General features: G+C 40.6%; 3 protein-coding genes and 1 long non-coding RNA gene across 23 annotated transcripts in view; 3 read left to right on the top strand and 1 right to left on the bottom strand.

Annotated features, from left to right (window-relative positions):
• Window positions 1–15,588, top strand: part of LOC127068856 (uncharacterized) — a 55,212-nt gene extending 39,624 nt beyond the window's left edge. For 8 of the 17 annotated variants that reach the window (XM_051005174.1, XM_051005172.1, XM_051005166.1 and 5 more), the window contains 19 exons: window positions 2,063–2,402; window positions 3,028–3,179; window positions 4,001–4,122; window positions 7,032–7,400; window positions 7,955–8,047; window positions 8,177–8,419; window positions 8,803–8,883; window positions 9,171–9,320; window positions 9,540–9,563; window positions 9,850–10,117; window positions 10,219–10,614; window positions 10,739–10,894; window positions 10,993–11,183; window positions 11,288–11,518; window positions 11,757–12,290; window positions 12,472–12,654; window positions 12,765–12,867; window positions 12,967–13,101; window positions 13,845–15,588. In XM_051005174.1, the coding sequence (XP_050861131.1) occupies window positions 2,063–2,402; window positions 3,028–3,179; window positions 4,001–4,122; window positions 7,032–7,400; window positions 7,955–8,047; window positions 8,177–8,419; window positions 8,803–8,883; window positions 9,171–9,320; window positions 9,540–9,563; window positions 9,850–10,117; window positions 10,219–10,614; window positions 10,739–10,894; window positions 10,993–11,183; window positions 11,288–11,518; window positions 11,757–12,290; window positions 12,472–12,654; window positions 12,765–12,867; window positions 12,967–13,101; window positions 13,845–14,050 (3,977 nt within the window). In that variant the 3' untranslated portion in view covers window positions 14,051–15,588. Of the gene's footprint in view, window positions 1–2,062; window positions 2,403–3,027; window positions 3,180–4,000; window positions 4,123–7,031; window positions 7,401–7,954; window positions 8,048–8,176; window positions 8,420–8,802; window positions 8,884–9,170; window positions 9,321–9,539; window positions 9,564–9,849; window positions 10,118–10,218; window positions 10,615–10,738; window positions 10,895–10,992; window positions 11,184–11,287; window positions 11,519–11,756; window positions 12,291–12,471; window positions 12,655–12,764; window positions 12,868–12,966; window positions 13,102–13,641; window positions 13,723–13,844 lie in introns of all 17 variants that reach the window. The other 9 variants (XR_007783230.1, XR_007783232.1, XR_007783231.1 and 6 more) reach the window with 9 other exon arrangements.
• Window positions 510–22,273, bottom strand: LOC127068891 (uncharacterized). The gene is made up of 2 exons (XR_007783251.1): window positions 22,171–22,273; window positions 510–1,146 (listed from the first exon to the last, which is right to left on the bottom strand). It is a non-coding gene; the product is annotated as an uncharacterized LOC127068891 (long non-coding RNA).
• LOC127068868 (endochitinase) lies at window positions 15,855–22,148 on the top strand. Of its 3 annotated transcripts, XM_051005215.1 has the most exons (11): window positions 15,855–16,277; window positions 16,353–16,651; window positions 18,950–19,030; window positions 19,158–19,490; window positions 19,649–19,871; window positions 19,941–20,064; window positions 20,176–20,373; window positions 20,513–20,594; window positions 20,687–20,898; window positions 20,968–21,150; window positions 21,480–22,148. In XM_051005215.1, exons 2-11 carry the CDS (start codon window positions 16,594–16,596, stop codon window positions 21,603–21,605), a joined length of 1,620 nt encoding a protein of 539 aa, XP_050861172.1. In that variant the 5' UTR covers window positions 15,855–16,277; window positions 16,353–16,593; the 3' UTR covers window positions 21,606–22,148. The 3 variants fall into 3 exon arrangements, with proteins under 3 accessions (XP_050861172.1, XP_050861173.1, XP_050861175.1); XM_051005216.1 differs by lacking the exons at window positions 15,855–16,277; window positions 16,353–16,651 and adding an exon at window positions 18,452–18,720; XM_051005218.1 differs by lacking the exons at window positions 15,855–16,277; window positions 16,353–16,651 and adding an exon at window positions 18,753–18,890.
• On the top strand, window positions 22,122–26,326 carry LOC127068867 (dihydrolipoyllysine-residue acetyltransferase component of pyruvate dehydrogenase complex, mitochondrial-like). Of its 2 annotated transcripts, none has more exons than XM_051005214.1 (12): window positions 22,122–22,266; window positions 22,842–23,023; window positions 23,110–23,303; window positions 23,433–23,607; window positions 23,693–23,841; window positions 23,943–24,094; window positions 24,183–24,310; window positions 24,406–24,582; window positions 24,659–24,843; window positions 24,932–25,032; window positions 25,111–25,285; window positions 25,364–26,326. In XM_051005214.1, exons 2-11 carry the CDS (start codon window positions 22,862–22,864, stop codon window positions 25,278–25,280), a joined length of 1,593 nt encoding a protein of 530 aa, XP_050861171.1. In that variant the 5' UTR covers window positions 22,122–22,266; window positions 22,842–22,861; the 3' UTR covers window positions 25,281–25,285; window positions 25,364–26,326. The 2 variants fall into 2 exon arrangements, with proteins under 2 accessions (XP_050861171.1, XP_050861170.1); XM_051005213.1 differs by lacking the exon at window positions 22,122–22,266 and adding an exon at window positions 22,375–22,542.
• The last annotated feature ends 49 nt before the right edge of the window (window positions 26,327–26,375 follow it).

Raw genomic sequence — 26,375 nt, 5'->3', positions numbered from 1 at the left:
TACAAATGACCATGAATGTACGTTTCCGTTACCGTTTTACCTCCGATGTATCGATAGTATTGTATCACCAATCTATTTTCGTTCGCCTTTACCAAACTTTGTTCTTCCATTTATCTATATGCCCTGCGACGTTCCGTCCTTTCTCTCTCTCTCTCTCTCTGTGTCTGTGTGTGCGTGCGCGCGCATTTCTTTTTTACGGAACGAAGAACGCCGAGCAAAATTGGGGAAAATATTTGTCGAGAGGAAATACAATACGTGTGTACAAATATAAAACGTGACGTAAAAATACGTCTACTCGCTCGAAATAAAATACGAACGGATATCGCGAACCGATATAATCTCGCTTCGATAGATCGAGTTTAATTTGACGGAAAACGTTATAATTTCACGGTAGACGAGACCGTGTGCTCCCGAACAATATATACATGTGTATGCATATTATTAATTAGCGTTATTCTGCCATTTCATTAACATGAAGTAGGTAGAATAATTGAATCGCGGAAGCGAAGGATAATTAAACAAAACTTTATTATTTCGTTATTGTCGAGCGAGTATAGAACATGGAAGCTCTTAGACTCGTAAATAATTTGAATTGTTTCGTGTAACGGCGATAGCTGTTTGCTCCCTTTTGGTTTCGTTTCTTCTTTTCCTCCTCTCGTAGACTGCCGATCTCGTTCTTCGACCTTGGTCATTGTCGATTAAACGACATAGAATCGTTTCTGTCACGAGTCGAATTGTACCGTAAAGGGTTAATGGCCCTTAAAAAAAGTCTGCCCTCGACGATCATCCGACAATGTTCTTCTCCCGTACGTCCTGTGCTTACACGCGTATCGTAGATAGACGTTCTTTCTTCGTTCGTCGACGTGGTCGTTCGTACATCGCATAGTTTGAATATAAATGAAAGCAACGACACCCTATATACATAATACTGCGCTGAGACATAACGGTCTCTGTCAGATACCTTGATCTTTTCTGCAACGGTGCCAAGTGGAACGCCTATATTTACCGACACACGTGCGGTAATACGTTCGATTATGAATACGAAATACCATGAGCGATTAAACGAAGGACTTTTTTCGAATATCGCCCGAGCCCACGCTCCCCGCTCGACCTATTGTTATTCCAGGATGGATGTGCGTGTTGTTTCTGAAAATAAGAAAAAGAATAAAATAAAAAAAAGAAAAAGCGAAGGAAGATGTTTCGATCGAGAGAATGAAAAGAAGCGTCGAAGTATCGTATATAAGTGGATCGCATCGGTATTACCATCGCACCGATTTGATCCTTCATGTATTTGGAATAGTACGTCTTACGCGTTAGGACGTGTTCGCGAGTAACCCAGAAAACGAAAGGCTGGTACAAAAGAGAGAGGAGGCGAGCGAGAGACATTGGAAACGATGAAACTCCCGTGGAACGCGCGTCGAAGTAAAAGGACTTCGAACCCGTTAGCTTCATCGGGTTTTCGGTATTATCGAGGGATTGCCGCATTGCGAGTCGAGTCCGCGTGCACAGGTGGTGCGTGCAGCCTCGTTAAAGAACAAAAAGAGCAGTCACGATCGTGAACCTATCTGTGTCACGCGCGCGCGCGCGCGCCCGCCTGGGTCCAGAAGCACGACTACGATCGAGAGAGATCCTTTACGTAACCGATGACCCGCTTTCCGGAACGTATAGAGTTAATTGCACGCGATAAATTGTCCTTTCCCGTCTCCTCCCTTGAACACGAGCTTGTCCGTTCTTCGCAGATTACCTTCCATTTCGTTCTGACCACGCTTTTCCGGCCAACTACCCACCTCCGTCTAAAAAACGTTCGGTAGTTGCTCGATTTATTCGATATAATCGGATCGGTTGGCGACCCACTGCTCGGGGAGCTTTCCTCGCTTTTCTCACCTGGACGGTCTCTCGAGTCTCTTAATTTCTCTCGCGGTAAAGAAACAAATCGAACGTTTCAAATATTCCTTTATACTTGACTAAAAGAGAGATCGAAGTCATAAATTTATTTCAATCGTTTCAAAATATATCGTGCGATCCCTATCTCGAGATTTTTAATCGTCCTTGTTCTTCGCAGCATCCGGATCTGGATCGGTAATAGGAAGAGATCCACTTCCGCCGAGAGCAGTTAGCACGTCTCATTTGCCCGAAAGAACTCTGACTCAGCCACCAGCTGTGGAATCAACGTTGTCATCGACTTTACCATTGCCGCGAAACACCGGTGGTCATCGTCAGCAACATCTCCCTATTCATCGATCGAGCCCGCAAGAGCAGCAGCATCAGCAACAACAACAGCAGCAACAGCAGCAGCAGCAGCAAGAACAACAACAAGTGCAGCAGCAACAACAACGACTGCAGGCAGAATCAAAAATTTTACGGGCCTCCAGTAACGGGGATATCGGAACTAGCCTAGCACAGTACGTATTCTTTCTCATCGAAGACAGTCGCGATTCCAGAGGGGAAAAAAAGAGAGAGAAAGAGAGAGAGAAAAAAGTTGTCTGGGTTCAAAATATAAAAAAAAAGTCTGAGAAAGAAGAAGGGGCCGAGAGAGGAAACAAAGTTGCATGAATTTTATACGAAAGGAACGAAAACTAAATAGTTTTGTATCGAAAAATTGTAGATCCGAATGTAAACGCTTTCCGACGCGAACTATCGCATTCGCCTGAACGAGGAAATTGAGATTAGTCGTGATGATTTAATCGGCATCGAAGCTCGACATTCGCCAAACGATTGGTAATTGGCGGCTCGATAATCGCCGTTATGAATCACGAACGATCGTGTTATCGATAGAGAAATAGGTATGGTTTTAGATCGAAGGAGTGCACCGATCGAATCGTCCGACCGCGAATTGGTATTTTAATGAAATTCCTATCTAACGAAGCATGCTCCGATTAGTTAGAAGCATATCTCATAAATTCGATTGTAATTTGAAAGGATACTTACCATCAACTCGATTCCAAGCAAAGTATTAAAAACGAAATAAATGTAATCTGCTGCGTGTAAATGATCGTAGGAAAAAGAAATTTTTTCAACTCTTTGCAGAATCAGCAACAATGAGATGAGAAATCTAAAAATGTCATCACCGAATGGTCATCCGACCCAGAGACTGCACTCGTCCAGCGGACATTTGAGAGTAATGGATTTGAGCGATCATCGAATTTCGAGCGATAACGAGATTCAAGTTCACAGTCCGAGTAAGTTCGAACAAATGTAGTTGGTACGACATATCTTCCACGAGTTACTTTTTCATTTTTTGACTCGACAGGAGGAAAGGCATATATCTACTCGATCGTTTCGAGTGTTTTGCAAGAATCGATTCTGAAAAAAGAAAATCGATAGCTTTCCCCGATCGCCATTTTCTTCGTGCTATTTCTCTTTCTTTTTCTTCTTCTTACTTTTTTGTTTTTTTTTTTTTTTTCTTTTACTTATCTTTTTTTTTTCGTTCTCTTGGCTGCATCCGTCGACCGATATCGAGGCTATCTTCCATAAGAATACACATTGGATTCGCTTTAATCGAAGAGAAAGCCATTTTCATCTTCTGTGTTGCGGTCACATCTTCTTTTACATTTCTGTCCTTGCAACTGCATACGAGTGCCATCAAAACTATTACCGATTTTCTCTTCGTTACAGCGTTGGGCGTTTCTAAATCGCCAAGCAATTTTCGCTGGCACGAAGTCGCGTTTCATTTATTTTCTCGTTTAACGAGTACCACTCGGTATTAAATCCCTCTGTAATAAAGAATGCTGGACAAACAAGCAGAACAGAAAGTCTGCTTACGATCGAGCTATTAAACTTCACCGGTCGGAGACAGATAGAAGAAAGAAAATATATCTTTATTTGCGATATGATCGAATTAAATGGAAGAAATCCTCTAATTTTTTTTCTCTTCTGCCCGGTAATATAAGAAAAAGTATAATATTAATGTAATAATGTATAGAGAGCAAATGGATATTCGATAAATTTACTTGAGAATAAATTTAATTTGATAAAGTTAATCGAGAATGTTCTTTTACAGTCGAAAGAAAAGTCATCGGCCCGATTGGTATGGACGTGGATCGAGGTGGAGGCGGTGGTAGTGGGGTAAACATCAGAGGGAATCAACGGATACGCGAGAGCACGGAACTACTTCACAAAAGGGTGAGTAAACTCGCTCAGTCAAAATTTGTTCAAACCTAGAGGAGACGTTCGATTTTTATTGGCATGGCAGCAGAGCATGGAAAGATTCCAGAATAACCGTGAAAACGCCTTCATCGTCGACATGTGCACACACACACACACACACACACACACACACTTGTATTCCTTCTCTCCTATGGCACTCTCTCATTACGTTTCATCGATCGAGCGTAGCCTCCTGCATTATCGTCCGAGCATGTAAATCCCATTAGTTCGATTAATTAAAATCTTGTCTCGAGCGGCGTCGTAGTATGATACGCACGCGCACCCATCACCTACGCGTACGTTTCTGTACGTGTGCGTGTGCATGCGCGTGCGATTCAAAATTAATATCGTATATATCCACGGGTCCTCATCAAATTGAAAATTTATCACACGTTAATGTCCCCGAGGAAACTGTCAGCCGGTAAAATTTCCCGATAAATAATGCGGGAGTTGATCTCCGACGCGATAAAGTTTGGAAAAAACAGAAATCCGACCTTTGAGTTTTAATAAAATATTAATGTGTATGTATTCGTAGTACACTCACTGAATCACATATACGTAGATACTCGACGCGTTCACTTTCGAATCATCCTCATTGCTGTTTTTTGATGGAATCGTTTGAAATTAAGAAAGAAACAAAAGAGAAAAAAGAAAAAACACTGGCATGCACCGACATAGACATTTCGCACGCACGAAATAGAAAAAGTGAATGAATGAATGAATGAATTACAAGGAGAATCGAATCGCACGTTCGTTCTCGGCATATGCCCGAGTGGTCGGGTAAGATCGCTGCTGAGCGTCTAGGAGAAAAAATTCCCTTTAGAAAATAGAATTCATACGGAAGAAGAGAAGGTGCTCGAGTAAAAAGGGTCAAAAAGAAGGACACGGAAAGAGAATGGAACAAGAAAAATTTCTCCTTGTCCCCTCTCTCTCTCTCTCTCTGTGTATATATATATATATATATATATATATATATATATATATAGCTCACTCGCTATAAACAAAACGAAAGAGAGAAAGACGAGAAGGAGATTAAGAGAATCAAGGGCCAAGATCCTTCGGTCCTGCATACGCTTAGGATTGGTCAGCAAGGGCACCGTGCAGGGGAACCGTGCAAACGAACGCGTTAAGGCGCGTTCACAAGGATCCAAATAATTCGATGAACCAAAGAGAGAAAGTTCATCGAAACAAAGAAGATACGTTTACGCGCGAGACATGATCTTGCAGCATTGGATTTTTCTTTTTTTAAATTTTTAATCGACTTCTCGAAAAAGGGATCTAAGAACGTCATTGCAATAAACGGAAGAAAGCAAGGCAGGATTTATCGATAAGAATCGATCGGTGCAAGTTTATATGTAATAATTAAAGTAAACAATTGATCGATAAACGCGAAGAAAATATGTCGATAGTTATGCTTGACAAAAAATGATATACGATTAGAGAGAAGTAAGAAAAATAGAATTTTCAGGCCGGTGGGATCGGTCGGATCTTTCAGTTTTTCGACGTAGAAGAAAGTCGACTGCGGCCATGACAAGCGCGAGGTCGATGTGATCTGCAAAAAGTAGAAAAGAACGTTGGCCACGGTCCCTCGAAGCAAGAACGCGAATCGTACAATGGCTGGATTAGAGGATGCTCTTGCCGTGTCCTGTCCCTTTCTAAATACGAACGTTATCGTGCGGCTACGAGCCCGACGAGTTTCTCGTTAGCCCTTGCTCAAACTCCCTATCAATTTTCTTACGAATTTGTATAATTCCGAGTATATCGAAACTTTCTCCGAGAGAGAGAGGGGGGGAGAGAGAGATGGTGGGGGTAATAGTGGCGTCTGGCGGAGGGATAAAGATTCCGTTTACGTAGTACATTGTACCGCGGTAAAGTCGGTGAAGAGAGTCGAGGCGAGTCGAGCCGAGTAACCGATCAGAACGGGCACGACGCCAGTCTTCCTTCCAAAGGCTTCCAACCTTTCAACTCGTCAGAGCGTTATCCACGAAGCGCAGTCTCTCGTGCGAGCGCACGCTAGAGTTATTTCCCGAGAGTTTGTGTTATTGGGCCCATCTATTCACCAAACTTGATTCGTCCGATCGTGAGTAGCCCATGCAAACGTATAAATAGCTTGTGAACGAGAAAAGTGTGTGCATTTGATGAATAGACTTGTGTGCTTTGTGTCTAATCGTTTGATTATGTTCAATGTTGTTCCAACTAAATTTTGGTTATGCATAAAGTAACTTTTCGATAAATACTGATCGACCTTACGTCAGCACCAGTAGATCGATCGATTCCTATTAATTGATTGCCTTCGCTGGAATGAAATAGCAAAGTATCAAATGGGATATCGTTTGAGTTTTCTACTCCGACAGATTTTCTGTGATTCAAATTTTCGATTTATCGTTTGGAATGCTTCCTTTAGGAATTTCGCGATCGGTTGAGAGACACTGCAACGAGGCGACGCTCCAAGTCGAATAACCGCGATCGAAAGGAAGGTGGAGGACCAGTTTGCCGATGCATTTCGATTTCTTCCTTCCACGAATACATACTTTCGTATCTCAGTAATGTCTTAAAGTTCATCGATTAAAGTTAATGCGTTAGGCGTTACACTTTGATACCATAGAAATAATTCTCATTAAAATTCTTTGTCTTCTTTAACGAGTAAAATTACCTGCTATCGATCGATGAAAGATCTCAACAAATGAATCCTCTTTACCCCACATCAATTGCCATACAGCGTTAAAACTCTCTCCTGCTCTAACGAAATTTTTGAAATCGATAAATCCAACGTACAAAATAAGAATCTTCTCTCCAACCGTGCCAATAAAATTGACTAGCCAGAGCATAGGGATTTCGATTGATGAATTGTTAAAGTAAAGACAATTGCATGTCCTCTCGAACAGAGCAACGTTAATTTGGCCCACCAAAGGATAACAGCTAGTGGTTCACCGACAGCACCGACGGCAACGGCGACGGCGACGGCGACGGCGACGGCGACGGCAACGGCAACGGCGACGGCGACGCCAACGTCAACGTCGACGTCGGCGTCGACGCCGACGCCGACGATCACGCCAACACCAACTCCAACTCCAACGTTAACTCCAACGCTAACACCCACACAGATTGGAACGAATGATCTTGTTCGGGTCTCTGCTGGTGAACTCCTCGGAAGGACGCACGAAGAACTGGTTCTGTTGCTTATTCAACTACGTAGGCAGAACGCGACCCTTCTCAAGGCCATGGACAATTGTAACATGGAAATTGAGGCTCAGGTCCGATAAGATCCATTTTCATCCCCGATCGATCAAGACCGAGTTTTAAAGTTCATTTGCTGAGGTCTTTCATGAAATAGCTTTCAGCATTTTTGATGATTGTGCTTAAACACGTTTGATTCGTTAGAGAATCGTTCCAACTTGTTGTATTTTCCATTTTGATATATCTGCCTGTTGCATAAAAAGCACGCGAGTGAAGTTTGAACGATCGTTCGATATTGGCGCAAGCAACAGTTTCTTTGCTGTTTGCTCGTCTTGTTTCATAGCCTCCCATCTTCCTGCGAAAAATGACGTGCTTACTTGTTGTGTTGTAAGGAATATCGTATTTCAATGTCGGCCTTGGAAGCGTCAGAACGACAGTAGACTCTTGACCGTCGCCGAGGCGCATAGGTTTCCAACTTTGATAGGGACAACGTTGTATTCCACGATCAAATGTTTCTCAATAAGAGACACGGACGTGTTCGAATCCATTTTCTAAACCTATTTTTAAATTGACTTACGAACGGGACTTTATTTATTCGCGAATTAACAAGTTTTTCTCTTCTTTGGCATAGGCAAGATTGACAGATTTGGACACACCAAGGCGTTTGGAGAATCTTCAAAAACTCGAAGAGTTAAAGAGACACCTAATGGATCTTGAAAAACAGGTAAAATAAGATAAAGTGTGGGAAAGAACGAAAGAGAAACATTTTTTAAAACGTCAAATTTCGAAGTTGACGTTGAAATCTTTCACGAATCTAGACGAGCTAATAAAGCCTTTTTTTGTTGATGATCAGTACGAGAAAGGGAAGCCTCTGATAAATCTCGTCGACAACATGGTCAAGCTCGGCTCTTTATACAATCGTAATACTGCCAATGGAAGTAGCAGCATAACCGCTTCTCGTAACGATTTATTCCAAGAGAACACGAAAAATCATCGCGATCGTTTGGAATTTAATCAAAGAGTACAAGAGCAACGTTTGCTGGCTGAAGAACGCAGAGATTGGAATAGACTCAGTCCGGATCATGGACAATTGCAGGTAATCAGCAAAAGTTCACGTCTGATCGACGAAACGAATAATACCAAGACTTTTCTTTCGTTAGAGAGCATTCGGAAATGCTACAGAAGATCTCACCTAAATTGTTAATTTAAAATAATCGATAGAGATGATCGATTCGTCCGATTAATCAAACGAACATCGAGGCGAACCATAAAATATTTTTATTCGAGTTTTAGTTTGAATTTAATGAGATAGATGAAGTGATGTGGCTAAGAGAGAACAGAGTATGACTATTCAATGTGTGCGAGTTGTCTTTTTTTTATTTCTCGTCCAACTTATATCTTCTCGTTGAAACGCGATATGCAACCTCAATGATCGGTCAGGCTTCAAGGCTCACACTCGATATTACCTTCGTGTCGTAGGCCAAGGTGCAGCAGTTGTACAAACTGGACCGATTACTCCAAGAAGAGTCAGGTACCCTTCATAGCCTTCAGCAGGACAAGGTTCGTAATACGATTTATTTATTTATACCCTATTCGACTCGTTAACCATGCATCAATTCTTAAAGAAATATCAAAAAACATGAAACGTACTTTATCCCTTTGCGTTGATAATTGGTCTACTTTGTATGCATTTCCTTTAAGGTTAATTCCAATCAGATTTATTTTCCATTAATTCTACTATCACGTATACCCCGTGAGAGATCAATGACAGTTCTATCTGCCAATCTGTGCGTGCGCGTATATACCTACTGCCGACTGTTATAAATGTTGTGACCTCTCTCACGTAGGAGATTCTAGAAAAAGCTCTCGGAGGCTTGCGAGACAAATTGCAAGGCAGCAGAAGCAACTTGATTGAAGCAGAACGCTACAGAAAGCAACAACTTTTATTGGAACGCGAATTGAGCAGAGTCAGAGTACTGTTGGCACACAATTCCAAGGTAAAATATTCGGAAAAACGTCCGTGATTGGAAAATGTCATTCCTCGTGTGACCGATTGGGAGAGCTTCGATGATCAAATTTGGGCTTTTCGATGGTGCGATCGTGATCGAATTATCATATCGAATGATTCGTTTGTTTGAGAATCGCATTGTGACGCGCGTACATAGAACAGGGACGAGTTTGTTGAAACGATTAAACGTTGGATTCGTTGTTTCCAGGTAAAGCCGGTATTCTCAGGTCAGGTAAATGGAATATTTACAAAGCCAATACGTTTGAGTTTCGTTGAATCGTATCTTCTTTAATTTCGACATTGTCCTTCTCATCGTCGTTTTCATCGTTGTTACATCTAGATGCTTCGTTACTTCTTTTTCCTTTTCTCTCTGCCTCCCTCCCTCCCTCCCTCCCTCCCACCCTTCCTTCCTTCCTTCCTTTCTTGCTTTCTCTCTTTTCGTTCCTTTTTGTTTCTTTTATTTCCTTCTTACCTGTCATACTTGCAGAAGACAAACACATTTTTCATTCCTTTTTCAGAAACTGGAAGAGACTGTAGCGGAAAATGCCAGATTGGAGCAAGATTTGGTAGTCCTAAGGCAAAAATTGCAAGCCTCTAGAAGATACGCTGGTAATATGACTAGAGACCCATCGGGTACAACGGCTCCTTTGGAAACGGAATTGAGAAGAGTTCAACAATTGGTCGGTGATCTTCAAAGGCAAAGAAAAGAGCTCAGTGTTCAGGTTCAGCAGCTAACCGAAAAGTCTCATAGTTTGGTACAACAAATTCGGCCACAATCATCTCCTGGTATAATATTCTTCTTCAACTTTTTCTAACATTTTCAGAGAAAGTCTCCGCGCTCTGTCGCATTGGACGTATTAACCGTCTACGTAATTATATAATTACAGCTCCGCCTGTTCATCATTCAAAGAAACGCACTCAAAACTCTTGGTTGGAAACCGATTTAGATTCCGGGATTACTCTCGATCATGGCCTTGGCTCACCGGTGAGCCCGTCGCTATTATCCTCGGCACATGGAAAACAAAGCTTGGAGAGCCCTTATCGTCGATACGCGTCACCAACGCAACACAAGAAGTCACCTTCGCCAAATCGGCAACACGTCGAACAACCATCTCTACAAAGCTCGCATAACCATATCTCGACCTTGTCACCCCAGTTACGGGAACAAATACAGCAGCATCAATTGAAGCAACAATTGTTGAAGGATCAAATGCAGGGGAAGGGCAGTTTGATGCAGATTAATGTTTCCCCGTTGTACGTCAATACCGAGCCAAGAATTCAAGGTAAAGAAAAAATAAATAAATGAATAAATGAAATAGAAAAATTCGATCGATAGGATGATATTGAGTATCGCCCATGATATATAACGAGAATGCAATTGAATCATCGTTTTACGCACGCTCGTAGATACGAGCAGAAGCAACGAGAACGGCGTGAACCAAACAAACGGTGGACCGAACGTTTTGCCGGAATACATTCCACCACCGCCGATTCATCCTTTTAACGAAGAAACTTCTTTAACGAACGACAATTACAAGCAAAATGAAGATAACAAATTTGCAGGTACGTCGATGCTCGTTCAATATCTATACCGACGGACATCTTTCAATGAAAGATGTTTAAAAATCTTTAAGAGAAAATAATGAGTTTCGAATCATTAGGCTTGTTGCACAATCGAGAGAAGCAAGAAATAAAGACCGTCAGGATCGTTAAACGGGAATCCGAGAGACGTCAGAGAGATCGAGGAGATAGAACTGGTAATATTGGAATTCCATTAACGAACGGACTTCAGGCGCCAGGCGGGGCGAAAAGGTTGTCCGACGATGACGTTGCTGGTACACAGAAATTCGAAGTAAGGCGCGGCATAAATGATCGAGACTTTACACAAATATTTGTTCTTCCAATTAATCGACGATTCCTCGATTCCTGCTATTCGCATATTCCGCGTGATTTCAGAAAGCCCAGTTGGGTAAAGTCGTTGAAGAAGCACCGATCGTTCACGCTCAAAGTACCGTACACCTGACCGAGCTCGACGACGTACAATTCCAAAGAAGCATGTCTCTTCCACGAGGATTTGGTGGTCAGCGACATCAGCCGAGTGTTCATCATGTTCCTGTTGCTCCACCACCTCGCAGCGACAGCATGCATGCTCTTAGAACGATCATGATGCGAAGACACAAAGTTAAGGTAAACTCAAATTACTTGGATACGTTCTTTCCTCGAATCCTTGTTCAGATTCAATGGACGCGTCCAACTATCCAATCAATACGTCTTAGTCGTATACGTTTCGTTTCGTTTTCTTTTTTTTTCGTTTTTTTCTGTTTTCTTCTTCTTTCGCGCCTATCCCACGTCCCGATGTCATGGCGTAAATCCATTTTGGTTCTTTTACCTTACGTTCGTTCTGTTTCTGATATGATCACTGCAGTTTGAAAATCACGACGGAAGCTCCGATAGCACATTGTCACCGTACATCGATAGCCCTACGTCGAGTTCGCAGATGCCAATTAGCTCGTCAAACTACTCCACGAGTCCACCTTACAGTCCAAGCCATCAGAATTATCATTCTGGACAATCGACATCGAGGGGATTCAATCAACAACAACAACAACAACAACGATACTACTCGCCGCATCCGCAGTACGGACAATACGAGAATTCTACGTCATTCGCGAAAAACTCAATAGCATTGAGCCCAGAACCGGTCTCTCTTAACAATCTCGGTGGCGTACCTCCAGACAGACCGACATTTGGGTCGATCGTTAATGCGAATAGCGCCTCGGATTCCCCACAATTGTCGCCAGTGTTCAAGAGCGAGGCTGCAAAGCAGATCATTAAAGAGATGACTGAGAGAAAAGTCGACGGACCCAGAAGAAGACAGGTTCCTAAAGAAAAGAGAAGACACTACACCGTTTCTAGTAGCAAACCCGTTCTAGATCTCGAGGACAGCTTCTCCAGGATGGTACCTGACGTTTATTTTATTTCTTATTTCATTCTTTCGTCTCCTTACTAGGCTTCATCGCTCCATCCAATTCCGCTAGCTTTCGGTCTCACGCTTATCTTCGCTCTTCTTCTATCTTTCGTTTGTTTATCAAGTCGCGTTAACTCGCGAAACTGAATAATCTTATTTTCGGGTGTGCCAGGGCATGGGTAGAGCAAGAGACGACTTGGACATGGAACAAGCTCTCAGACCTAGGATCAATGCTCCGGACGTCGTAAGATCGACTTTGAGTCACAAAGAGCTGAAATATAATGAGAGTACGATCGATCAACTGTTGGGTACTCCGAATAAGATCGTCATTCCTGAACGTTATATTCCTGAACAGGTAACTGCCAAGATATTTGAACTCGTGTGAACTTGTACGATTGATTATGTGCGAGTATAAATGAATTATAATATCATAATATTGCAACCTTTCATTTGCATATCGTTCAGACGCCAGAATTAACGGCGGAAGAACAAGAGCATCGTTTGAAGAAAGCGGAGGCCATAAGGAAGATGCTTTCTGAAACGACTGTCACTGCACCCGATGGAACTGGTAAGATGTACATATATTTCTATTATTCCACTCGATTCTTATCGACGAATACCATTTATTCCTCTACGCTCTATTAACTTTTCCTGTTTATACCTTCAGACGACGACATCGACCTCGATAAGTCGGACACGTTGAAAAGAAAAGTAGTCGAGGAGAAACGACAGAGAGAACACATTCTTCAACTCAATCAAATTCTTGCGAAGCAAGTGATGGAGAAAAGTAAAATGGTGGCCGGTACGTCGGCGATCTCTTCGATTCGTAAAGAATTTGAACGATCTTATTTGGAGATGTTTTTGCATGGTCTCACAATCATCCTTCCTTTATTTTTCTTTTTTTTCTGTTTTTCTTCTTTTTCTCCGAACCAGCTGTGTGATTAGCATGACCAATAATCGGTCTTTTTTTTTCTTTTTTTCCTTTTTTTCTTTCTTTTTTTTTTTTTTTTGTATCGAATTATTCGATATACGAATGCGAAACTTTTTTCCCGGTCACAGTCGATTAGCACGTTTCTTTTCATACGTTCATTTCTCATGAATAATTATCAAAGCATCGTCTTTAGATACGAACTCGCATGGCCTTATCCTTACTCTCGGATATACGACTCGGTATAACTGAGAGAGAGAGAAAGAGAGAGAGAGAGAGAGAGAGAGAGTATTTCGATATTATCTGTTTTTCTTTTCCTTTATTTAACTTTACTATAATTTTTTTCTCACTCTTTTTTGTTTTTTGTTTTTAATACGTAGCGAGTGTTTTTTGGATTGTTTGTGCTGTGTGTAGGTAACCAGGCGCACTGACAGACATGCTTTCTCGATTCTCCCCACGTAGGACACGCACTCCTTCACGTTTATCGGTTTTCAGGTTTGTTCATATTTTTCCCTCTAACTCTTTCATCGTCTTCATTTTTCTTTCATTTGTTTTCTTTTTTTTTTTTCTTTCTTCTCCCTTTTTTTCTTTCATTTTTAATCATTTTGTTTTAACAGCTTTGTACGTCGTTCGTTCGTTGCTTTCACAGCGTGAATCTTCCAAAAATGATCGTTCGTCGATCACTGACCGGATCTTTTTGTCGTCGACAGTCAAGGCACTGGCTACGCTTCCATTGAAGACTGAGTCGAGTATAGACGACGAAGACCTCTCACCCGTCACGCCGTTGCCCCTCTATCAGCAAAGAGAAAACTATTACTCCTAAACGCATCTGGGTGAAAAATCTGGATATATCGTTTCTTTATGCTCGCAACGGTAAAGCAAATGGAGAATTTTTGCTCGTGAATGAAGAGGAGAAAAAAAAAGAGGAAGTGAATGAAAGAAAGAAGAAGAAAAAGAAGATGTAGAGGAAACAGATGCACAATCATTATACTACTGCCAATGAAACGCGCGAAACGAAGAAAGAACATCGTTACGATGGAAATTATGAGAAAATACAATACATAAAAAGGGAAAAGAAAACTAATGGCTGAGCGAGATCGTGCGACGATCGAATGAAATGTGCTTTCTATCTTTTTCTTTTTTTTTCTATGTTTTGATTTATTTCTTTAATTATATTAATATAGAAAATGATCGTGTCGATGTACGAAACACCATTGAAATATGTAATTTAGAATATCGATATGGGACCGCGGCGAAATAATAGCTATGAAATAAATAAGGGAAAAATAATAAGATGCGTACGTCGAACGAGCTTTTCGGCGAGCTTAGATAATTAGCAATAATCGTAGATATTAAGGTACAATAATCGCACAACGTTCTTCTCTTTGGGAATAAATCGGAAAGAGACATTTGTAGTTGCCATAAAAATATATACTCGTATATTGAATTTCACGTGAGATTCTTCAATGAGGAAAATGTTTCATTTCGAATCGAACATCGTTGCGTTCGTTCATATCTACCCCACCCTCGAATCGATCGTACAAATCGAATTGATTTTTTCGTTTGCGACAGAGCACTTAGTATAATTAAAAATAATATTCCAAGAAAAAGAAACCGATAAAACGGAGTGCCAAAAGTCAGTGCGATTAAAGCGCGGGTGCTACGACACTATAGTCAATTACAGATGAATCGTAATTGCGTTAGCGCAGAAACAAAAAATCATTGGCGAAGACATTTGAATAATAAAAAAAAACATATGTCGAGCCTCCCTCTGCCAAGGTTCTTTTTATAAGCGCGTTACTGTAATACTGTGTGTGTGTGTGTGTGTGTGCGTGTGCGTGCGCGTGCGCGCGCATAGAGAGATACATTATCTATAAATACATATAGACGCATACACTTTTTCTGTGCGAACAGAAATGTATTATTATTACGCGACTGTACATAAGATGATTAATAGATACGCAAGTGCGTAGGAAAAATAAGAAAGATAAGAAAAGAAAGGCCCCTTGGAAAGTACGGCCCTAAATTTGGAAAAAAGAACAAAAAGATGTTCCTTCGTCGATGTGCTGACCTTCCGTCGACGTTGACGGATATTCGCGAGTTTTATCGTCTGGTTAAATGACACTTTAACAGATACATGCATATGTTAAATCGACGGGTGCGCGACTTCTTATGTTACGTATGTATTACACGTAAGGTAGCCGAGATCCTTATCGTTGGACTCGTTAAATAGTCATTGCGTCAAACGCGGTATACGAGAAGCGAAACATGTGTATCTAATTACCGTGACCGCAAAAAAAAAAAAACAAATCACTGTTATTGTTATATCGATGAAATAAAATTAATACGATGAACAACTTATCATCTTCTCTATAATCTTATCTTTCGCTCCATTCGCGATAACGATAGCGATATAACAAAACAAAGGCATCGAGGACTATCAAGCACGTTACTCGATCGAGCGAAAAAATAGAAAATACTATCTAATCTAACGCATATACGTGCCCGCTATTGAATAAGATCGATGATAATCGAGAACGTTAAGACGATTAGTCGTCTTAACATCTACCTCAACGCATCTCTTTTGAGATTAAAACTAAAGGATCTTATTTTTCGTACCTCGGCAAATTAAAATTAGAAATCGAGGAATACGCGTTTCGGTCGTTTGCACCGAAAACTGGTATTCTATCGACTAAAAGTTTATATCACCCCCCGGTAGAAAAAGACGTGGATAAATGTCTGAAATAACTCGAGAAGGCATGCTTACAAATTGTAGAATCTTGAGTCGGTGTTTAAACACTCGATTAGAAGACAGCTTAAGAGACGGGCCAGTGTTCTTTCTTCGTAAAAAATCAATCGTACGATCGATCGTTGTTTTTTTTCAACTTTTAACATATGCCTCGCATCATTTCAAACAGCTCGAACGCTTTACGCGTCCCTTCCAAGATTCTCGACAATTTAGCAAATTTGAGAGGACTTGAGTTCGTTTGGAACGAACCATGTGCGATAACGTACCAAATGCCATTGTGCGGTAGTGTGCTAAATAAGCTGTAAGTAAATAAAAGAGAAAAAAGCGTTTGATTTTTAGTTTGAGCGTATATTAAATGTTGAAAATATTTCCATAGATGTCATCGCGCGCGCGTGCACAAATCCGAAACGGAAGAGGAAGAAAAATAGCACCAAGGAGAGACATTGTGAAAAGTTCGAAGGACGGATTCGATCTCGCATGAGTCTTCAGAAGCGTGCCTTTCGGTCTTCCCGTCGTTGCGTCTCCTCGTTGTTGACGGGAGGCAGAGGGTCGACGAACTAGCCAATCGTACGCGAGCCCGTGCACCTGAATTCTAATGAGGGCCCACCTGGGTATATATGAGCTTAACCACCGCATCGAGCACGATTTTTCTTCGACTATCCGGTCACCACAAAGGTGAGTCTTAATTTTATTCCTCTATCGAACGAATTCTGGCCTTCGCCTCTCGTATTGCTTCTTCTGTATCTCTTCTTTCTTTCTTCCCTTCTACCCTTCCTTCCTTCCTTCGTTTTACGATCGATTGAAAAACATTCTCCTCTCCGAAAATATTCATGTCGAGGCCAATGTGCTCGAAGCCGGTCTAGCGAGCGAGTCAAAAAATGCATCGAAGAACGCTGCATGATATTGTATGCAAATCGATAGACTAACTCGTAGGCGCATCGTTGGGACGAAACATTAACGAATAAATCGTACGTATGTGAGTGAACGTCCGTCACTTCGTTATAAATAAAATCGTTTAAATTCGATGAGAGATCGTACGAAATTCGAGGGTATCGTCCGAAGCATCGTCGCGCAAATTTTTTCAAAATCTTGGATCGGATCTCGGCCACGAATCGGTTTACGAGATGTCGCGGGTAGGGGTGTCGAGCGGGCTGTTGGGAGAGGGAGAGAGAGAAGGAGAAGAGAATTTCTACCGGTGCGACGTCCGACGTGCTCCACTCCCATATTTTCTTTCTTCCTTTTCTCTCCTGTCTTCCGTTCGAACGAAGGTCGGATGAGCCAGGAGAGGGTGCGCCCCCGCGACAAATTTTTGACACTTGGCAAATTCGCCGCACTTAGTTTCGTACTTGGTTAGATAAAAGAAAACGAAATCGTTTCATTGAAGTTTATCGACGATCCGACCGTCTACCAGCAGCTTTTCTATTGTCTTGTCCTTTTTGTATTCTACGTACAACGAGCACAAACAGAAGTCAAACGAAACGATGCATCGCGCATTTTAATTCGCACAAAGTGCACAGACGGAAATCAATGTATGCCTCGACAAAAAGAAGATAGACAGAGAGAAGACATTTCTTCTTCGGTAATCACGTCGCTGCGTCGCGGCCACCGCGATGTTCGTCTCAACCACGCGGATTATTATTGTCCCTGCGAACAACAGAGCCAAGGACGGTCTTTGATCTTCCTTTTGAGTTCCCTTTGTTCGCGATCGGTGTCTCCTCAAAACGATCTTTTTTTTCTTTCTACAAAAGAGGAGTTCTCTTTTGGTAAAGAGTATATATACTTGGATATTTACATTGTAAAACAATTCGAGACGCAGTCTCGAGAGCAGACGTATTAACGTCATCGTTTCTTCGACGAAATTTATCGTCGGAAAAGGAACGAAAAAAATTCGAGTACCTCCTTGACGTTCGTTATTGAACGGTGATTTCCTCGGTTACGTTTTTCCCCTCGGAACGCCTTTCGAAGTCCTTTCTTAGGATTACCTGCTCGTTGATTTGGCCTGGACTCGTCTTCGTGTCCTATCGAAGAGGTATAAAAAAAAAAAAAAAAAACAGAAAGAAAAAGAGAGGAGAGAGAGAGAGAGACAATACGGGCAAGTCTACGAAGACGATGACTCACGATTTGCCATACACCGAACAATCTACGACAACCGATATTCATCTTTTTCGTATCAAACAAAGATTTATTACCGTTTGAATCGAGCGAAGATTAAAGAACGATCGGAATTGTCGTTCGATGCCGTAGTACGTTAACCTCGAATTGAGTTAAGATTCCTCGTTAGTTATGTTAGTTTCCTCTCGCATTCCTCCTCGGAGATCAGACGTTACGGTAAATGCTAGAATCCTGAGTGTGAAAGACTCGTCGATCGTCACCGATCTTCACGATTCTTCTGTGTTATACACGTGTACATACGTATGCACACGCGTGTGTGCGTGTGTCCCTACCGGGTAAACCGGTCGGTCATTTTAGATCGTTCCCGCCGCTTGCCGTGGCACTCGGATAAAGCAAAGATAACTTGCCCCCGCTGGATCTTTTTTTCCAAAATTAAACCGACCAATCGCACATAGTCGAGGAAGATCCACCGTTCGCGAGATCCAGAGAGGCGCCTCGATCATCGTTCGAGAAAGACGTTTGCCGTTCCTGTCGTCGGCTCGAAGCATATTTGAATCGGTCGTCGAGATTGAGTGCGCATAAGTGTTTCCTTGCTTCCTTTTAAATGCATTCCAATCTAGATTCTCGACAAGGTATAAGATTCGATCGTGTAGTGCTCACTCATAATTCACTCTTTATTAAAATTTCCATAAACCTTCGTATTTGTAATCGAGTACTGGCAATAAATCTCAATACACTTGATCTATCATATCGTCACGAGTGAATAGCGAGCAAATGGAACATTAACGAAATCTCACCACAAGTAATTAATTCAATTATTTCACCCGTTGACTCATCGATCATTAATTTTTTTTTGTCTAGCTTCGAAAATGACGTTCTCGACGATGAAACTCTTATTTTCCCTTTCCATTTTCTTAGTCTGTTTGGTCTACGCATCGGCGGGTAAGTATTCATTTTTATATGTCGCATTCTAGATAAGATTAAAATGTAATGCTTAATATCGAAGAAATCGAGATCTCCCGTTCGATATGTATCAATCTATACAAATCTTGATATTTCTTTGAATCAGATAGGGACGCCAGAGTTGTTTGTTACTTCAGCAACTGGGCGATATATCGACCTGGCGTTGGAAGTTACGGCATCGGCGATATCCCAGGGGAATTATGTACACACGTGATCTATTCCTTCATCGGTGTGAGCAATGTCACCTGGGAGGTACTCGTCTTGGACGAGGAACTCGACGTTCGGAAGGGCGGCTTTAAGAATTTCACCCAACTCAGACAGAAGTATCCTCATCTGAAAACTGAAGTCGCGGTTGGCGGTTGGGGCGAAGGTGGCAAGAAGTATAGCAACCTCGTTACGGTGAAACAACGCAGAGATACTTTCATCAAGAGCGTCGTTGGCAAGTTCCTTCTTAAATTAATCGATTCTCTTTTAATTCGTGATCATGCTTTCTAGCTCGGGCAAGAGCTTCGAGAAATTTGGCATGCTGTACGAACGTTACTACACCGTATAGTTCCCTTTATGATCTTCTTTTGAAATTATTCGTTCCTATTGCAGAATTCATGTACAAATACGAGTTCGACGGTTTCGATCTCGACTGGGAGTACCCTAGTGCCACGGACAGAGGTGGCAAATTCTCCGATAAGGACAATTTCTTCTACTTCGTTGAAGAACTTAAACGTGCTTTCGATAAAGAAGGAAAAGGCTGGGAGATCACAATGGCCGTACCTATGGCCAAGTTCCGTCTCGACGAAGGTTATCACGTTCCAGAATTCTGCCAGTGAGTGATTCTGCCTCGCTTTAGTTCCCTCGCCAATAAATCCATCTACATCGTTATCCTCGTACTCAGGAACCTCGACGCGATTCACATTATGTCTTATGATCTTCGTGGAAATTGGGCTGGATTTGCCGATGTCCATAGTCCTCTTTACAAGAGACCCCACGACAGTTACGCTTATGAAAAACTCAATGTGGTAGGTATACCGCGTTGATACGTTTCGTATGTACGACGATTTTTCATACGTAGGGCGCATGAAAGAAAGACGATTGTTCTATCGCGGTCACCACCCTTTATATGTATACAGCACGATGGGCTTCTGCTTTGGGAAGACAAAGGGTGTCCAGCCAAAAAATTGGTCGTCGGTGTGCCTTTGTACGGTCGTACGTTCACGCTTGCGCGTGGTAACACAAATTACAATCCAGGAACCTACATAAACAAGGAAGCGGGTGGTGGTGATCCTGGCCCGTATACACAGGCTAAGGGATTTTTGGCATACTACGAGGTAATTTTTCACAATATTACATAAGCAACGCATTTACGTATCAATATTCCAACAACCTTTGTTTCTTTCGTATAAGAGACCCGCATAATAAGACATTTTTATCGTATCGCGAACGTATCGCGACTTCCGTATTGTTTAGATCTGTACGGAAGTGAATAATCCTAAATCAGGATGGACAAAGAAATACGACTCCATTGGGAAGGTACCTTATGCTTACAAGGGTAAATATACTTTTGCAAGAAAGATACAAATCCGTGAAGAGACAAGCAAGTTTCGTGCAAGACGGACGATTACAAACTTTTTCTTTGCGTAGAAACACAGTGGGTTGGTTATGAGGATGCTGACAGTATTAAGATAAAGATGGACTTTATTAGGGAAAAAAGGTATGCCGGTGCTATGGTTTGGGCAATAGATATGGACGACTTCGCCGGTCTCTGCGGAGAAAAGAATCCTCTCATGAAAGTAATTTACGATGGCATGAAGGGATACAAAGTCCCTAAGAAAGAACATCACTCTACGCCTACCGTAAGCGAATATGGATTTAAAAACGTAGAAAATTAGATGTAATGATATCGTGTTTTATTTTGCGCTTAGCCTGATTGGGCAAGACCACCAAGTACGACATCTTCCACGGTAGGATCTATATCCACGAGGGACACTGAGGAAACGACTCGCCCAACTGTGCCAGTAAATCCAGGCTCCTCTTCTAAACCACCGGTCGATGATAACGTTGTTTGCAAAGGCGAAGAATACATTCCCTCGAAGAATTGCGCTATGGTACGTATAGTTTATTTTTTGCAATGATTCAAACGTTAGCGTCATTAAAAAAGATGAATTAATGACGTCCAAAATCCTTTTTCGCACTGAATGCGAACGTTATGAATTTTTAAAGGGGGGGGGGGGGGGGGGGAAGAAAGAAATGCAGACGATCTTCCTATCTGACTCTATCTCTATTTCGACTGCCCACTACCGCCCACTTTCCTCTTTTTCTTCGCGTCCACTACTCTTGCCTAGATCCTTCATTACATTCATTGATTACTTCCAAAATTACTATAGTTCCTAGTACTATTTTTCCTATCTATCGTATACTTTATATCTTTTTCCAGTACTATCGATGTGTCTTCGGAAGTCCGCAAAGGCTCCAATGTCAACATGGTTTGGTCTTCCACACTAGCATGCATGTTTGTGTCTGGCCTCAAAACGCCGACCGCGAAGAGTGCAGAAGTCAATAAATAAATCGATGATATTTTAGTATGAACATAAGAAATTAAACTCTTTTGTATAAAGGGGGTGGGAGAAGGGGGGAAAGAAAGAAATACCTATCGAATAATAAATTTTTTACGCGTATTCCTATCTCCTCGTAGAAATAGCATTGATACATTTTATGGAACAATTCGTTAGCGCTTATAACTATGGTACTGACAATGACACGATCGTACGTTACGAAAAGTCCATTTAAACGATTAGAACGGGAACGTTCGAACCGCGGCTCAAGAAAACAAGTGTCATGCCCTATACGAACGTCTTGAGCTTTTCTCGCGGTAGCTTCTTTTGCGCGACGATCGCCCAAAAACATAATTCTTTCGTGGATAAAAGGCACCGACGTCGCAGTTGCGCGACTGGCACGATCGAAGCGACGTACGGAACTACGACGGACGACGTTTCATAGAATATACGAAATCATGCCGAATATGTTCTCGCGAAGATAGAGTGCGATTAAAGAGAAAAAAAAAGAACAAAAAATAAATAAATAAATAAGGAATGAAAAAATTTCATTACTCGTATACATTTACTTACTACAAACATTTCATTTTTCTATTCCAAGAGAATTCCTCTTCGCTCAATGTGGACGAGACAAACAAAATGGTTGGACACTCATGGATTAGAATAAAGGTTCTTGATCAAATTTAAATTGCATAATGTACATGACCTCGAAGAGAACAAGCTAGAGGTTAAACGCGTCATATCATATTATAGAGAATAAATTCTGATCTCGCTCACTTCAAGTTACTTCGACTCGCCACTGCCTGATAACAAAAATGGCGCACATGATGGCGAGATCGAGACTTGGACTATTTGCATTTAAATATAATAATCGAGTGAAATCGCGAATTTTAGTACCCTTAAAGTATCAACGATTGTGTTTCCATACAAACTGGATATTGGATGGTATGCAATTTATAGAGAAATATCGTATTTATATGAAGTATTACCACGAGGTTAAGATTATCAAGCAAATTTTTAGTAAATTAATTCTTATCAAGGAAAACATTGTGCGCGTTGGACGAGAATTCGAGTCTGTTAGATGCACATGTTTTTCTTTAAAAATTTGGCTAAATACATTTTTATACCCCCAAGAGTGATATTACCATTACATAGTTATGATTATGCAATCCAATCAGAACTGTCAAGAATATATTTAAAAGTTTATTTTTAATTATTTAATTTAACTGTTCTTATACTTGTAGCAAAGGGCAAGGAATTATTGATGCCGTCGTTATCGCCAACCATGGAAACTGGCACAATCGTTAAATGGTTGAAGAAGGAAGGTGACAAAATTAGTCCTGGAGATGCAATTGCCGATATTCAAACCGATAAAGCGGTGATGGCTATGGAGGTAGAAGACGAATTAATCCTTGCAAAAATTCTTGTAAGAACACTTGATTTATCTTTCGATATCTATATTCTACGTAGATCTTTTAAAGAAATTTTTTTTCATACATTCTTTGTCATCAGGTGCCCGAAGGAACCAAAGATATTAAAATAGGAACATTGATCGCTCTTACCGTAGAAGAAGGCGAGGATTGGAAATCTGTAGAAATGCCTGATGCTCCTGCGGCTCCTGCGGCTCCTGCCAAACCCACCGCTCCGACACCTTCCGCTCCTGCTCCATCGTTAAGTCAACCGACTGCGCCACCCCCACCAGGACAGTAAGTAAAAACCAAGATAAAATATAATTTCAAATAGATGTAATGAAGGTATATTCGTGAAAGAAGAAAAGAGGAAAGGTACGATTTTTGAAGAGCCACAAAACGTATTGCAAAGTATTTCTCTTTCAGGCAAAATGTTCCCATGCCTGCGCTTTCTCCAACCATGTCAACAGGTACAATTGTAAAGTGGTTAAAGAAGGAAGGCGATGAAATACAACCGGGAGATGCGATAGCCGAGATACAAACTGACAAAGCGGTAATGACTTTTGAAATGGAAGATGAGGTTGTACTCGCAAAGATTTTGGTAAGTAAACCTAGAAAAGAAAGTGCTGTTCTTATTTATAGCGTAACGTCTTTTCTCCGTTTACGTACTTAATTTTTTATAATAGGCACCCGAAGGTAGTCAAGTGGACGTGGGTCAATTAATTGCTGTTACAGTCGAGAAGGGAATGGATTGGAAACAAGCTGTCATTCCACAAGTGCTTAAGGTTACTCCAAGCGTTGCCCCTGCAGTTGCAAAGCCCGACGAAAAGGGACAGTGTGTATTATGATTTAATATATTTTCAAGTGTAGAAAATACATATTACTTTGGTTTGATACGTATCTATACACGTACGTATGTTCATTATTTGTATATAGGGTATACGGATTAGCAGTCAAGCTGTTGCTAGAGGAATATGGTTTAGATCCTAATTCTATCAAGGGCACTGGTCGTCCTAATCGAATTCTTAAAAGTGACGTGCTAACATACATACAAGCAAATAATATAAAAAAGGTTCAACTTAAAGCTGGTGAATATTTTTTTAAACTGCACTTGTCATCCTTCTTTAAGGAAGCGAAATGTATTTACCATTTCTACTTTTTATTTATACCTCGTAGCTGCCCCACCAAAGGTCGAAGAAGTTAAAAAGTCACCTCCTACGGTACCGGGTCGTCCATCAGCTTACGAAGATATACCCGTATCGAATATTCGAAGTGTTATCGCGAAACGTCTTGGAGAGTCTAAAGTATTTTTCGCTCGAGCATATTTTATATACATCTTGTTTTTTTGCATCAAATCAATCTTTCATGTGCTAAAAAATAAGTTTTTTACTCTTTACAGTCGAATATACCTCACTCTTACTCGACCATTGACATCAAGATTAACAAACTGCTCGAGATCCGAAATCAATTAAAGCAGGATGGTATAAATGTATCGGTCAATGACTTTATCACGAAAGCTGTAGCTCATGCGCTTGTCGAATGTCCCGGAATCAACACCTTATATACGAACGATAAAGTAAGCGTACACTCAACAATCCTGCACAGTTGAAGATAATAATAAACATTTATAAAAATGCACAATGTGCTTTTAGATTGTGCGTTCTCCAAACGTAGATATTTCTATAGCAGTTGCGTCTCCTACGGGTCTTATTACGCCGATCGTATTTGATGCGCCGTCTAAAAGTTTAGTAAACATTTCTACGATCATCAAAGAATTAGCTGGAAAGGCAAAAGCTGGAACTTTAAAGCCACATGAATTTCAAGGAGGATCCTTTACGTAAGAATAAAGAAAAGATGAATTTATAACGAAAGATATCCTAATATAAAGGATATCCTAAATTTATTTGGAAATTTGCTCTTTCTAGAATATCCAATTTGGGAATGTTTGGTATTAAAGAATTTTCCGCCATTATAAATCCTCCGCAAACTGCAATCCTTGCTGTTGGAACAGGACGCCCGGAACTGAGTAACTTTATAAAAGGACAAAAAAGAAAATTAAGTTAACGACACGTAACGATAATGATAACGTTATATGTTCTTTTAGGTGATTCTTTGGAAGCTATCACCAAGATGATGACAACATTATCATATGATAGACGTGCCATTGCTGAGGATGATGCAGCTGACTTTTTAGCAGTACTGAGAGCTATGTTAGAGGATCCAGCTTTTCTTGCTATTGGAAAAATCCAAGCATTAAGACATATGAACGATTGAACACGGTAATAGTTATCTTCATTTAATTATCACTTGATATATACCATCAAACGTTTACATATAATTTTTTTTCTTTTTCTTAGCAATGTACATATAGTAAGGAAAGGAGGACGATGATAAGATTTACAAACGTGTTGCATAAATTTGTAGTAACTTTCAGTAAAATTCGAGTATGAATAAGTGATCGTTGATATAAGTTGATGCCGTGGTGTCATATCTGAGCTATATTCGAGAAAATATAATTTTACATAGTCTACCGTTTCGATCTTATCACCTGCTAGTCACCAAAAGGTTTTAAACCTTGTGATATAATCATCAAAGAAGAAGTTTAATGATAGTCGTATTTACTGCCAAGTAAAGTACAATGATACATTAAATGAAAACTTTTAGTTACAATAATTGTAGGTAACTTCATATAGAAGATCAAAAAACACGAGATTTCAAGAGATTGACATTAAATTTTATATATTTAAAAAATTGCGATGTGTGCGCGGTAATCATTGTAACTCGGCATTTATAATTTCATTGTTTCTTTTCTAAATCTGCTCAAAATGAGAAAACTGACAAACATAATGATATTTAATGGGTTTACTATATGCAGCTTTGTATATTAGTAATTGTGTTTCATATAATAAATTGCTTTTTATGCTCTCTGTGTGTATGTGTGTGCGTACATACGTACATACGTACATAGCACGTATACATACGTAACATAGAGTACGTACACATTGGTACATGCATACATCACAAAAAAGCACGCGCGCAATATCACACCCCGTTGATAAGAAATATATGTAATACCGTTGTATGTTTGAAATAATTAAAGTATAGATAATGGTGTTAACATGCAATAAGAATACCATATAAATAGGTTTTAACGGTATTACAAGTGTTTTACCCTTCTCGTTATAAAACAAGGAGAAGTATGTAAAATTTATGCATATGCGTGGACTTAAATTATAATTTATATTTAACAAATATCATTGGCATAATGTTAACACGAAACCATTGTCTTATATTGTAAATAAAATATTTATTGTTTAATATTTCTTTTCTTAGATGTATTACTATTTTTATAGTAAACTATATACAAAA

This window comes from Vespula vulgaris, chromosome 14 (assembly GCF_905475345.1).
Source record: "Vespula vulgaris chromosome 14, iyVesVulg1.1, whole genome shotgun sequence".
NCBI classification, from domain to species: domain Eukaryota; kingdom Metazoa; phylum Arthropoda; class Insecta; order Hymenoptera; family Vespidae; genus Vespula; species Vespula vulgaris.
The sequence above is the reverse complement of the archived record's forward strand: the minus strand, read 5'-3'. Positions and strand labels throughout refer to the sequence as shown.

Excerpts from the sequence above, each read along its gene's own strand:
- LOC127068867 (XM_051005213.1), top strand. The coding sequence starts at position 22,413 with ATGGCGCACATGATGGCGAGATCGAGACTTGGACTATTTGCATTTAAA. Across the intron at positions 23,608-23,692 it reads TTGTACTCGCAAAGATTTTG|GCACCCGAAGGTAGTCAAGT; the intron begins GTAAGTAAACCT and ends TTTTTATAATAG. Across the intron at positions 23,842-23,942 it reads AAGCCCGACGAAAAGGGACA|GGTATACGGATTAGCAGTCA; the intron begins GTGTGTATTATG and ends ATTTGTATATAG.
- LOC127068868 (XM_051005215.1), top strand. The coding sequence starts at position 16,594 with ATGAGCTTAACCACCGCATCGAGCACGATTTTTCTTCGACTATCCGGT. Across the intron at positions 20,595-20,686 it reads GGTACCTTATGCTTACAAGG|AAACACAGTGGGTTGGTTAT; the intron begins GTAAATATACTT and ends TTCTTTGCGTAG. Across the intron at positions 20,899-20,967 it reads AACATCACTCTACGCCTACC|CCTGATTGGGCAAGACCACC; the intron begins GTAAGCGAATAT and ends TTTTGCGCTTAG.